The 14,488-nt window shown below is 43.1% G+C and overlaps 1 protein-coding gene and 1 pseudogene across 2 annotated transcripts; one reads left to right on the top strand and one right to left on the bottom strand.

Annotated features, from left to right (window-relative positions):
* Positions 1-2,629: 2,629 nt before the first annotated feature.
* LOC120563444 lies at positions 2,630-6,170 on the top strand. Of its 2 annotated transcripts, none has more exons than XM_039807609.1 (6): positions 2,630-2,713; positions 2,802-2,884; positions 3,267-3,327; positions 3,627-3,759; positions 4,124-4,318; positions 4,838-6,170. In XM_039807609.1, exons 2-6 carry the CDS (start codon positions 2,851-2,853, stop codon positions 5,687-5,689), a joined length of 1,275 nt encoding a protein of 424 aa, XP_039663543.1. In that variant the 5' UTR covers positions 2,630-2,713; positions 2,802-2,850; the 3' UTR covers positions 5,690-6,170. The 2 variants fall into 2 exon arrangements, with proteins under 2 accessions (XP_039663543.1, XP_039663542.1); XM_039807608.1 differs by having other exon boundaries at positions 2,808-2,884.
* Positions 6,171-13,004: 6,834 nt separating this feature from the next.
* On the bottom strand, positions 13,005-13,895 carry LOC120563447 (annotated as a pseudogene).
* Between the last annotated feature and the right edge of the window lie 593 nt (positions 13,896-14,488).

Raw genomic sequence — 14,488 nt, forward strand, 5'->3', positions numbered from 1 at the left:
GTGGCTTTCCTGGAGTCCCAGCTGGCTGGTGGCTTTCCTGAGTCCCAGCTGGCTGGTGCTTCCTGAGTCCCTGGCTGGTGGCTTTCCTGAGTCCCAGCTGGCTGGTGGCTTTCCTGAGTCCCAGCTGGCTGGTGGCTTTCCTGAGTCCCAGCTGGCTGGTGGTTTCCTGAGTCCCAGCTGGCTGGTGGCTTCCTGAGTCCCAGCTGGCTGGTGGCTTTCCTGAGTCCCAGCTGGCTGGTGGCTTTCTCCTGAGTCCCAGCTGGCTGGTGGCTTTCCTGAGTCCCAGCTGGCTGGTGGCTTCCTGAGTCCCAGCTGGCTGGTGGCTTTCCTGAGTCCCAGCTGGCTGGTGGCTTTCCTGAGTCCCAGCTGGCTGGTGGCTTTCCTGAGTCCCAGCTGGCTGGTGGCTTTCCTGAGTCCCAGCTGGCTGGTGGCTTTCCTTGAGTCCCAGCTGGCTGGTGGCTTTCCCTGAGTCCCAGCTGGCTGGTGGCTTTCCCTGAGTCCCAGCTGGCTGGTGGCTTTCCTGAGTCCCAGCTGGCTGGTGGCTTTCCTGAGTCCCAGCTAGCTAGTGGCTTTCCTGAGTCCTGGTTGGTTTGGATTCCCCTGACTCTTGGGCTAGGTAGCTGTTCCTTTCCCCCCCCCCCCTTTGCCTCGAGTCCTCTAGTGTCCCCCTGTTCCCCGAGTCCTCTAGTGTCCCTCGGGTTCCCTCGAAGCTCCCTAGTGTCCCCGTAGTCCTCTAGTGTCCCTAGGTTCCCCGAGTCCCTCTAGTGTCCCCAGGTTCCCCGAGTCCTCTAGTGTCCCTAGTGTCCCCGAGTCCTCTAGTGTCCCCGAGTCCTCTAGTGTCCCCGAGTCCTCTAGTGTCCCTAGTGTCCCCGAGTCCTCTAGTGTCCCCGAGTCCTCTAGTGTCCCTAGGTTCCCCGAGTCCTCTAGTGTCCCCGAGTCCTCTAGTGTCCCCGAGTCCTCTAGTGTCCCTAGGTTCCCCGAGTCCTCTAGTGTCCCAGAGCTTCCTAGTGTCCCCGAGCTCCCCGAGCTCTGTAGTGTCCCAGAGTCCTCTGGTCTCCTAGAGTTCCTAGAGTCCCGGCCGTGTAGCGGCTCCCCAGAGTCTAGCCTAGCTGGCATTTCCCCTGAGCCCAGGCTAGCTAGCCTCCTTCCTGAACCCCACCTAGCTAGCACCCTTCCTAAGCCCTCGTCGCCGGTTCAGCCCGGCTCGACGCCCTCGTCGCCGGTTCAGCCCAGCTCGACGCCCTCGTCGCCGGTACAGCCCGGTTCGACGCCCTCGTCGCCGGTACAGCCCAGTTCTAAGCCCTCATTGCCTGTCCTGGACATCATCCCAGGGAGCCTCCCCAGGAAAATTTTTTTGGGGGGGCCATACGCCCTCTAAGGGGACTGTGGAGGTCCTGCCGACACGGTTCCCAGGACCGCCACGGCCTCCAGAGGGGTCTGCCCCGCCACGGCCTCCAGAGGGATCAGCCCCGCCACGGCCTCCAGAGGGATCAGCCCCGCCATGGCCTCCAGAGGGATCAGCCCCGCCACGGCCTCCAGAGGGATCAGGCCCCGCCATGGCCTCCAGAGGGATCAGCCCCGCCATGGCCTCCAGAGGGATCGGCCCCGCCATGGCCTCCAGAGGGATCAGCCCCGCCATGGCCTCCAGAGGGATCAGCCCCGCCATGGCCTCCAGAGGGATCAGCCCCGCCATGGCCTCCAGAGGGATCAGCCCCGCCATGGCCTCCAGAGGGATCAGCCCCGCCACGGCCTCCAGAGGGATCAGCCCCGCCACGGCCTCCAGAGGGATCAGCCCCGCCACGGCCGCCAGTGGGCCAGCCAGCTCCGCCGTGGCCACGCCCCCAGCCGGCTCCGCTGTGGTCACGCTTCCAGCCAGCTCCGCCCAAGTCTTGGGGGAGGGCCTGGAGTCCGTCCGCCTTCGCCCTGTCCCCCTCCTGTCCCGGTCTCCGGGCTGCCCGCCCCCCCCTCCCGTGTTTTGCCTTTACGGCGCGGGTCGCGCCTTGTGGGTGGGGGGGTAATGTCAGGGTGTCTTGGACTGTTAGTCAGTGTTCATTGACTGTTTGTTTCCCCATTCACTGTCACCAGCACTCACTCTCTCTCTCTCGCACACACCCTCCCACTGATTCATACTCCTCGTTACTCACGCAGATCAGACTCTCCCAGTCCCCTCAGTCCTAAACTACATAATAACACCTGCACAACCCCTCAACCCTCAACCTCAACAAAAAAAAAAAAAAAAAAAAAAAAAAAAAAAAAAAAAAAAAAAAAAAAAAAAAAAAACACTTGTACCTAACCACTCGTCCACACCACATTCACGTTTTGACCACGCTACGCGTTTCGCAGTCATTCCAAATTTGCCTACCCTGTACTTCGGATCCTGTTGTCTGCTGCTGCTCTGGAACCTGCCTACCCAGCTACCAGATTTCCTGCCTGTTGCTTCCTGCTCGTTGTTGGATCATTGTTAATAAAGCTCAGCTTCTCTACTGCAGTCTGTCTCCTGGTTGTCCGTGACAACTACTGATGAATCAGTCGTTACTTCCTGCGTCCAGCTCTTCTTCTGCTGCTGTTTAGTGAGACCACGCCCCCTTACCCAGACATCCTGTTACATGTTAGAGAACTGTATATAAACACGTCAGACTCACAGGAGTTATCAGAGAGCAGAGAGGACAGCTTCACTTCCTTCTTTCATTTCAGTCACTCAGAACCAACAATGGTGAGTACCTGCTCTGAATATCTGACAGCATTATGATTCAGTTCTACATGACTGAATTCAATTGTAATGTACCTTTTATTTCTGATTGCATCAGGCTCCTAAAAAATCTACTGCTAAATCTACTGCTAAATCTATTGATGAACAGCAGCAGCCTGATCCTGACCAGCCGAGGTGAGTCAAAAACATGGAGACATGTTATTGTAATTCTTAACAAAATGTATATATTGAAATTATTATAGAGGATTATCTTCAAGAGAAACTTATGAAAGGTAAAGACACAATGTGAAGAAAATGAAATGAGAGAGACTGATATGATCTAAAACTTAAAGTAGTGTTCCTGTTGAGGCTGTAATCAGTCCTACCAGGTGCTGCTGTGAGGGACTAGACACTGAGAGATTCATAAACACACTGTGGTGTGTTCAAGATCGAAGTATTTTTAATGATTTTATTCTTCTTCCACACGTAAAATACACCTAGTACTGCAGTTACCATGTGTAATTGTTACTTGCTTAGTAGAAATAATTGTGTTAATGCGGCGTTATGCGGTCAACAGAAAGTGTTTTCTCCCAGGCCTCCCTCTCTATGAAAGCCCAAAAGAACAAACCGGTGAACAGGTGAAGAAAACAAACATGTTATCACTTCCACTCAAACCGCCATGAAAACTCCCACCACATATCCACAATATCAGTGCACAATATAATAATCAACAAACAACATAGATGAGACCATAAACAACATATGATATGTGGCTCCTACAGTTACTCTGATTTTTGTTGTTGTGTTTGAATGTAGTATTTAACATGTATGTATGTATGTATGTAGATATATGGATCTGTTGTATGTTTGATTTACTGAAACATTTCATCGCTGCATTCTGCTTTTAATTCTCCATTTTATATGTTTATTATTTCAGACGAGAAGAATACCTGAAAGCAGAGGCTTTCAGATATAATGCTTTCATGATTATCAAGAAAATGGCGTCGATGAGTAAAGTTCTTGACCAGAGACAGCCTAGAGATCCTACTCCTAAGGAGTTAATGGTTGAGGTATGTCTGATGGAGACTTTTTATAAACTATTGAAATGTGTTTTTGAATATAATGTATGACCCTGTCAATGTATTTAGGATCCATAAATCTTCTCAGTGATGAAATGTAAGTACCAACGGCTGCTGATGACCAACAGCTCTCAGAGCTTTGTAGCTGGCGTCACATGACCGGCTGGTGGGCGCCTAATTTCGTACGATATCATATCACGTGGTCATGTGATAGGATATCGTACAGAATATTGTACACACTAGTGTGCATACATACAGTAACTTTTTGAAGGATATCATAGGAACCCGTTCATGAGAATGTGTTGCTTGGTTACACACAATGATATTTCTCTCTGAATGTGTTTTGACTTCACAGCTTCTTCACAGCATCTTCGTTTTGGGAAAGATCAACACACCGCCAGTTACCCCAAAAGATATTCTGAGTGAGGATGCTGATTTGATGAAGGAATGTAAGAGCCTATTGCCTCTGACTTTTGACCTCTATTCCTCTGAGAAACCCAGGAGCATTCCAGTACCCAGGCGGGGGCCATTTTCATGTGTGCTCGACATGGTAAGAGGACAGTTTAACAAAAAATAACACAATTCTTCTTTGTAAAGTTGTAAAGTATTGTTACTTCACCTAAATGTCTCCAAATATTACAGATTGTTATTAATCTCTCAGTAGAGCTTTTAATGCTGTCTCCTAACCATCACAATAACATCACAAGATTTTTTTTTTACACGTTATGTTTTGCAGTAAACTCTTATTTTGTCTCGTGTTCTGAATGAAACCTCCTGAAGGATAAACTCACTCATATTTAAAGATATTTTTCATGTTATTTATTTTAAAGGGACTTCAAAAGGTTCAGAGTATGAAGGGAAATGTCTGCTTTCACTGTTTATTATCTTCAATAAATGCAACATCTTTCTAAAAGTCAACGAGGAATCCTGTTAGATAATCCTGATTTTAATAGTGACTAAAATAACTGTGATTATGTATATGTACATTAGTACATTAACAGACACAAAGCATGACTCTGTGAAGGATTTGATGCGTCAGCAGATTGATAATATTTGGGATTTCTTGCAGGTTGTCCACGACAATAAAAAATCTGTTAAACCCCAGACTGGATTAGAGCAGGAAAAAAACATCATGAAAGATCTGCAAGACCTCATCAAGAACCTGGAGCCGAAGGAGAAGAAAAAGACGAAGGAGAATGAAGATAAGAAGAAGAATAAAAACCAGAATAATAATAAAATACTTCTGAAGACAAAGCCTCTAAAGAAGACAAAGCCTCTGGTCTCCACAGCAATCTGTGTCTCTCAGAGCAAGAAGGATTCAGGTTCAGGTTCAGAGAGGTTCTACGGAGTCTCCGTGTCCATTGGTAACCCTAAACATTACATCCGTGAAGTCCTGATTGGTGCTTCCTGTCACAAGTTCTGGCACGAATATGTAGCTGACGCAGTGATGACCTTCTATCCAGAGCCAGATAAAAATAAATCTCTCATAAAGACATATTTTGATGGAAAAATCAAAGTTCCAGGGTGTGTCCGTTGCGAAACGTTTGATCTCTATAAAGAAGGATCAGAGTTAAACGTAAAGCCTCCTTGTCCATTATGTTGTGAGTTGTTTGGTTTTAAAAAGGAGGGAGGACGGGAAAACCCCCACGGTAACTGTGACGAAGCTGAAAGTCTGAAAAAAACAAAACCAACAACAAAGAACTACCCCCACGGTAACTGTGCCGAAGCTGAAAGTCTGAGCAACTTGTTTAAAGAGGATGAAAAAGTTAGAAAAAAAGTACAACCAACATCTGATATGTACACAAAGAATAGCAGAACGCAGGCTGTAAAGAATTTCCGTGAAGCTCTTTGGAATTATGTGGAGAAGCTTCAGGAAAATATTTTCACCTTACCAAAAGATTTTAAATGGGGAAACAATTGAATATTAATTAATGAGGAGTACCTTTATCACACAGTGACCAGATCTCTTTTAAGATGATTCTTGATCATAAAGCAGAGATCAGTGTAGAACTGGTTACTGAAGGTGGAGGTCATGTGATCCCAGCTGTTAATATATCCTGCTAATGCTCCAGCTACTTACTACCATAACTATAAAGATATGAATGCATTCATGGAAAACATTGTAAACCAGATGTGTCAACAACACCTCTCTTCCTACTGAACTCTGACTAACAAGATGATGATATTAATAATAATCCTTCCATGTGTCTCTGTGTGTGTCCTATCTGAAGCTGATGTTCTTCTCTCTGATTCTGGCTGTTCTCAGTTTTATCTTCATGGTTCAAGTCTTATTACAGTCTCTTCATATCTAATATAATATAATGTGTCAACTGTTTGAGTAAAGCATGCAGAATATATAAACCATAAATATATCATGTTTACAATAAAATGATGGTGATGAAAACTCCTCTCAAGAACTGATTCTTTGTCTCTGTGTCCAAAACTATTTATATATGAGCTGGGTGGGGGTGGGGTGTGTTGAGATTAAGTCATGAATTAATATCTTAAACAAGAGAAGGCTGAGACAGATGTTCTCTGTGTGTTACCTGCTCTGTGTCGTCTAAATCTGACATCACAAACATAAAAACCACATCAATGTGTTCACCAGACTGTTATCTTATCTTATAGAGACCTGGAACATAACAACCACGTTGTAATGCACTGTTTCATTGTCCAGGAAAAGTGGATCACATTACTCCAGTACTGAAGTCTCTACACTGGCTTCCAGTGCCTCAAAGAATAGATTTCAAAATACTTTTACTGGTTTATAAATCACTAAACGGTTTAGGGCCAAAATACATTTCTGATCTGCTACTACACTATGACCCCCCAAGACCTCTCAGGTGGTCTAGGACAGGTCTGCTACACTATGACCCCCCCAGACCTCTCAGGTGGTCTGGGTCAGGTCTACTACACTATGACCCACCCAGACCTCTCAGGTGGTCTGGGTCAGGTCTACTACACTATGACCCACCCAGACCTCTCAGGTGGTCTAGGACAGGTCTGCTACACTATGACCCACCCAGACCTCTCAGGTGGTCTGGGACAGGTCTGCTACACTATGACCCACCCAGACCTCTCAGGTGGTCTGGGACAGGTCTACTTGTTGTCCCCAGAGTCAGAACTAAACAGGGGGAAGCAGCGTTCAGTTTTATTGCTCCACATATCTGGAACAAACTCCCAGAAACCTGCAGGTCCGCAGCAACTCTCAGTTCTTTTAAATCTAAGCTAAAGACCTATCTTTTTGATGTTGCTTTTCTTTAAATAATCTATTTTATTAACTTTAATTTCTTATACTGCACTGTAACTTTTATTCTCATACTGCACTATCAATTTTATTCTTGTTTTAATTTGTTTATTAATGTTTTTAAATTGTTTTAAATTGTTTTCTAACTGCTCTTTAATGTTTTATGTAAAGCACTTTGAATTGCCCTGTTGCTGAAATGTGCTCTACAAATAAAGCTGCCTTGCCTTGCCTTTCATATTTTAACATCAAGAAATACAGCAAATGAAGCTGAGATACTAGTTTGATAAAAATCATTTCAGAGAAAGAGCATGTTCACTTCCGTAGATACTAAACCTACAAAAGACTGATAGTGTTCTTGGCAGCAGTTTAACATTACATTACATGACGTTTAGCTGACTCTTTTGTCCAAAGCGACTTACAATTTCTATATACGCCAGAGGCCACACGCCTCTGGAGCAACTAGGGGTGAAGGGTCTTGCTCAGGGACACATTGGTTGATGTGTCGCAGTGGGAATAGAACACAGGTCTCCCAAACCCAAGCAGGCTATTCACGTCCATCACCACCTACAAGGGCAAATACACATACACAACACAAACAACACACACACACAATAAAACACACACACACACACACACACAATAAAAACAAAAATAACACACAACACACAACACACAACACATACACACAACACACAAAAAATAATAACAATAATAATAACAAACACAAACATACAAATAAACACAATACACAATAATAACACCAACAACACAACAATAATACAATAAAATAACAATAAAATACAATACAAAAACAACACAAACAACAAAAATACAATAACAAAAACAAAAAAAAACAAACAAAACAATAAACAAACACAAACAAAAATACACAAATAAACAAATAAAAAAAAAATAAATAAAAAAAAACAACAATAAAAAATAAAATAAAAAACAATAATAATAATAAAAAACACAAAACAATAATAAACATCATAACATCAAAATATATAACAAAAAAAAACAAATACAATAATAAAAACAATAAACAAAACACAACATAATCAAAACATACAACATCAATAATACAAACAATCACAATATCAATAAATAAACATCATAACAATAATAAAAACATATCAAAATAATCATAATAAATACTAAACAAATAACAATCACAATATCAAAAAAAACAATAAAACATAATAACACATAAATACAAAAAAAATAAAATAAATAAATACAATACAAAATCAATATAAAATATAAAAATCAACAATAATACACACATAATAATATCAATACCAATATCAATCATCATCAATAATATCAATAATCATACTATCATCAATAATAACAACACAAACACAAACACATCATCATACATCATACATCAATAAATCAACATAATATAATATCATCAATAACAAAACACAAAAACAACACACAATAACAATCACACCAGGTATAGTCAGATATTCTAGCAGTAATATGTGATTCTTGTCTTCTCTATCAGACAGCCCCCAGAGTTGATCCATTAGTCCAAGAGAGGAGCAGGAACCAATGGGAGAAGGTCTGAGTCTGTAGTCAGCGGGTCTCTAGAGGTCTCTGGGGGACCACTAGTCTCTCGCGCTCCGCAGGGACCACATCTCACCACACTTCAGGAAACATTCATACATTTATAATACACGCGAAAAAAAGGAGGTTTACATTACAGTGGTGATAACAGGTGTCCAAATGTAATCTTTAAACTGTAACTTCTGATTTATTAAATATGTGTGTCAGGGTTGAGTTATTGCACCTGGGACAAAGTAGTTTTACTCCTATTGCTCTGAACCGGTTACTCTAAATCTGAGACCCGAGAGGGGTATAGTAACCCCAGACTAGTGAAGGGGTGGTCTGTACAGTCTAATATAGACCGGGCCTTGTAAAGTACGTGCTGGTCAAAGATAACCATCAAGGGGGACTGTGAGAAACCTTACCAGCCACCTTGACAACATGGCTGAGGTGGTTTTAGTCCCAGATGTTCAGGTTACCGTACCAAGCAATCATGGCAGAAGTAAGAAGTAACAGATTCAATAAAGGACTTATAATTCAATTCAATTCAATTCAATTTTATTTATAGTATCAAATCATAACATAAGTTATCTCGAGACACTTTACAGATAGAGTAGGTCTAGACCACACTCTATAATTTACAAAGCCCCAACAATTCCAACAATTCCAGTAATTCCCTCAAGAGCAAGCAGTGCGACAGTGGCGAGGAAAAACCCCCTCTTGGGAAGAAACCTTGGACAGACCCAGGCTCTTGGTAGGCGTGTGTCCGACGTGTCGGGTTGGGGGATGAACAGTGGCGATAGTAGTCACATTAATAATGGAACAGTGACTGGATGTAGCGGGAAGCTGCAGGGTTCAGCAGGACGCAGCATGACATTGCAGGGCATCGCTGAGCTCAGCAGGGAGTGCAGCAGGACCACGGCGACAGCTGCAACCAGGGTCTTGGTGCCAACGGTTCTCCAAGGAAATACGCTTGGGGAAAAAAGCATAAGGACTCGGAAGTAAACTCCCCAGAAGCTAGGATTAGTAACAAGCATTTCTGGGATGGGCTGCACACAAATAGTAATAGTAATAGTAACAGTAATAGAAACAGTAATAGAAGGGAGAGGAGAGAGCAGCTCAGTGTGTCAAAGGAAGGGAAGTCCCCGGCAGTCTAGGACTATAACAGCGTAACTATAACAGGTAACTAAGAGAGACAGGTCATAAGGAGAGGTAGCTTTTCGGGCTTAGAACTCTCCCCCTGCCGGATCTGGCTTGGCTGGCCTGCCTCCCTCTACTTTGTTATGTATTATTAATCTAACAATTATGAAGAGAAGCAGTTGGGCCAGTTAGGTGAACACTGCAACTCCTCACTCCTAACTATAAGCTTTATCAAATAGGAGAGTTTTAAGTTCATTCTTGAATGAGGTGACAGTTTCTGCCCCCGAACCCAGATCCGGAGCTGGTTCCATAGGAGAGGAGCCTGATAACTGAAGGCTCTGGCTCCCATTCTACTTTTAGAGACTCTAGGTACCACCAGTAACTCTGCATTCTGGGGGCGCAGTGCTCTAGTGGGACAATAGGGTATTAGGAGCTCTTCTAGATATGATGGTGCTAGACCATTTAGAGCTTTGTAGGTCAAGAGAAGGACTTTAAACTCAATCCTGGATTCAACAGGAAGCCAATGCAGAGAAGCTAATACAGGAGAAATATGATCTCTTTCTTAGTTCTTGTGAGAACACGCTGCAGCATTCTGGATCAGCTGGAGAGTCTTAAGAGACTTATTTGAGCAACCTGACAGTAGGGAATTACAATAGTCCAGCCTGAAAGTAACAAATGCATGGACTAGTTTTTCAGCGTCGTTTTGAGACAGGATATTCCTAATTTTGGCAATGTTACAAGATGAAAAAAGGCTGTTCTTGAGGTTTGTTTTAGATTGGCATTAAAGGATATATCCTGATCAAAGATAACTCCTAAATTTCTAACAGTGGTGCTGGAGGCCAGGGCAACACCATCCAGAGTAGCTATATCTCTAGATAATGAAGTTCGAGGTGTTTAGGGCCCAGCACAATAACTCCAGTTTTGTTAGGGTTTAACATCAGAAAATTATAGGTCATCCAGGATTTTATATCCTTAATGCACTCTTGAAATTTTGCTAGCTGACTGGTTTCGTCTGGTTTGATTGACAAGTATAATTGGGTGTCATCCGCATAACAGTGAAAGTTAATTGAGTGTTTTCTAATATTGCCCTAGAGGAAGCATATATAAGGAGAATAGAATTGGTCCAAGCACTGAGCCTTGAGGAACCCCATGGCTAACTTTAGCGTACTTGGAGGATTTATCATTAACATTCACAAATTGAGATCGATCAGAGAAATAGGACCTAAACCAACTCAGAGCAATTCCTTTAATGCCAACCAAATGTTCCAATCTCTGTAACAGGATTGAATGGTCAATTGTGTCAAATGCAGCACTAAGATCTAGTAAAACAAGAATGGAGACAAGACTTTGTCTGCAGCCGTGCCTTAAAAGGGTCCCCCCCCCCCGCTATGATTCTTTCTAAATCCTGATTGAAAGTCATCAAATAAACTGTTGCTATGTAGAAAATCACATAACTGATTAGCAACCACCTTCTCAAGGATCTTGGATAGAAAAGGAAGGTTAGATATAGGTCTATAGTTTGCTAAGACCTCAGGATCCAGGGTGGGTTTTTTCAAAAGAGGTTTTATCACAGCTACTTTAAATGACTGTGGTACATAACCTGTTAATAGAGACATATTGATCATATCTAGTAATGAGGTGTTAACCACAGGTAATGCTTCTTTGAGTAGTCTCGTTTGGGATGGGGTCCAAGAGACAGGTAGATGGCTTAGCTGAGGATATCTTTAACAATAATTGTTGAAGATCTATAGGATAAAAGCAGTCTAAGTATATGTCGAGACTAGTCTTTATTTCTAACGACTCTGCGCTTAAAGGTGAACCGTTAGAAGTTGAGTGTAAAAGGTGATGAATTTTATCTCTAATTGTTGTAATTTTATCATTGAAGAAGCTCGCGAAGTCATCACTACTCAGAGCTAGAGGAATAGATGGCTCAGTAGAGCTGTGGCTATCTGTCAGCCTGGCGACAGTGCGGAAAAGAAACCTTGGGTTGTTCGTTTTCTTCTATTAGTGATGAGTAATAGTCTGATCTGGCCTTTCTTAGGGCCTTCCTATAGGTTTTGAGACTTTCTTGCCAATCCAAACGAGATTCTTCCACCTTGGTGGAACGCCACTTACATCTCGAGGTTTCCGAGATTTGTTTTAATTCTGCAGTTTGGGAGTTATACCAAGGTGCTAGTTTCCTTTGCTTCATCATCTTCTTTTTCAGGGAGCGACGGAGTCTAAGGTCAGTCCGTAGGCATGTCGTAACACCGTCTACAAATGCATCAATTTGAGAGGGACTGAGGTTAACATACAGGTCCTCTGTTATGTTAAGGCATGACATAGAGTCGAATGCTGTTGGAATATCTTCTTTAAATTTAGCTATAGCACTGTCAGATAAGCATCTGGTGTAGGAGCTTTTATCTAATTTAATATAATCAGGTAGTAAGAATTCGAAAGTGATTAAAGAATGATCTGATAATACCGAATTCTGCGAAAATATTATTAAATCCTCAATTTCAATACCATATGCCAGCACAAGGTCGAGGGTGTGGTTAAAACAGTGCGTCGCCTTGTGCACACTCTGACTGAAACCGATTGAATCCAGTAATGAGTTGAAAGCAGTACTCAGGCTGTCATTGTCAACGTCCACATGGATATTAAAATCACCTACAAGAAGTACTTGGTCTGATTTAAGGACTAAACATGATAAAAACTCTGAGAATTCAGATAAAAATTCAGAATACGGACCTGGAGCCCTGTAAATAACAATGAATATAATTGGCTGTAATGTTTTCCATTTTGGATGTTGAAGATTAAGAACAAGACTTTCAAATGAGTTATAATGTAATTTAGGTTTAGGAGTAATTAGCAGGCTTGCATCAAAGATGGCTGCAACTCCCCCCCTCGGCCTGAGCCTCTAGGAATTTGAGTATTAATATGGCTGGGAGGAGTGGCTTCATTTAGACTAACATAGTCTTCATGGCCCAGCCAGGTTTCAGTAAGACAAAATAAATCAATTTTATTGTCTGATATCAACTCGTTTACCAGTACTGCTTTAGAAGACAGAGATCTAATATTTAATAGTCCACATCTAATTTTCCTATTTTGTTCTATTGCAGTAGTTTTAATTCCAATTAGGTTGTTAAGTATAGCGCATCTTCGTTTACCTTTGATTTAACCGATCTGAGGCGGGGACAGACACGTGCTTATTAGACTATGAGTGGCGACTGCTCCAACGGAAGTACAGAGGGCGCATTGCACTGCACCTCTGATTACTAATATCAAACTTGGGTTGTCATGGTTTATGTCTGATAAACTCGTTCAGATTTTTTGATATGAGAGCGGCACCGTCCCAGGTGGGATGGATGCCGCCTCTCTCAATCAGACCAGGCTTTCCCCAGAACGCCCTCCAGTTATTCACATAGCCCACATCATTAGCTGGGCACCACCCCGACAACCAGCGTTGGAAGGATGACGTCGCTGTACATTTCATCATTGGTCAGGTTTGGCAGGGTCCAGAGAAAACTACTGAGTCCGACATTGTCTTTGCGTATGCACAAAGTGACTCAACATTCATTTTAGTGATCTCCGATTTACGACCATTACCACCTACGTGAAGTATGATCTTACTGTATTTACGGTTCTTTTTGCCAGCAGCTTTAGATGGGTTTCTATATCGCCCGCTCCAGCCCCGGGGCACCATATGACCGTAGGTGAGGCCTACTGTAGCCGCCGGGGCGCTGGCTTCACATATCGCAGTATAGAGCTCCCAATAACCAGAACTGGCTTCTCAGCGGGTGTATCGCTGAGTAGGGAGAAAACTGTTAGAGAGGCAAGACGCTCCGGTTTAGAAGCGACCTTCATCATGTGCACTCCCTGGTCTAGATCTAACGCTTCACGCTTCCCTCGGACAGTCACCCACTTTCCCCGGCTGCTCGGGGTCTGCCGGGGGACAGCTAGCAGAAGCTACAGAAGCTACAGTATGTTGGCCCGCATTAACTACATGGTGCTGGCTAGCTACGGAAGCATACGATTCTGATTCCATGGTGCGGAGCCGTGACTCAAACTCACTAAGCCTTGCCTCCAAAACAGCGAATATACTACATTTATTACATGTATCGTTATCACTAAAGGAGGCAGGGGAATAGCTAAACATTTGACACACAGAGCAAGAGAGAGCAGGAGAGGGAGAGGAATTAGCCATTGCTAATGGCTAAGCTAAAGTAGCTAACAGTGTTTTAACAATTGTAAATTCAGCGAGTCAGTCGCTGTAAGTGAAGCTAAGTATAAGTGCTTGAGTAAAACAATTGTAATTCAAATGCAATCCAGGCAAATAGCTGCTAATTTAAACAGTGAAGCAGAGTTCAGTAAGTTTTTGCCGGAGCAGCAAACTAGCGTTTGTAACACGGGAACACCGGAAGTGACACAATACGCTCACCTTACACGTCGGCACGTCACAGCACGTCTGTCCAATTAGTGCTGCCCATTAGTTTAGCAACAGTTAATTAATAATTAAGGACATAATTTTCCTATCTACATTAAAAGTGTTTAACTTCCTAAAGAAGTACAGACGTTGCTGTCTCTTCTTACAGACTGCACCACAATTCACATCAAACTTCAGGTTTTTATCAATGACGGTCCCCACATACTTGTACTTTTTAACAAACTCAGTTCCAGTTCCCTTAATGAAAGTCTTAGATGGTGGGAGGGATACTTTCCTAAAATCAATGACCATATCCTTGGTTTTTGTGGTGTTTAATTGGAGGAAGGCCTCATCACACCATTGGACAAACTCAT

The sequence above is a fragment of the Perca fluviatilis genome, chromosome 8, assembly GCF_010015445.1.
Source record: "Perca fluviatilis chromosome 8, GENO_Pfluv_1.0, whole genome shotgun sequence".
Classification (NCBI taxonomy): Eukaryota; Metazoa; Chordata; class Actinopteri; order Perciformes; family Percidae; genus Perca; species Perca fluviatilis.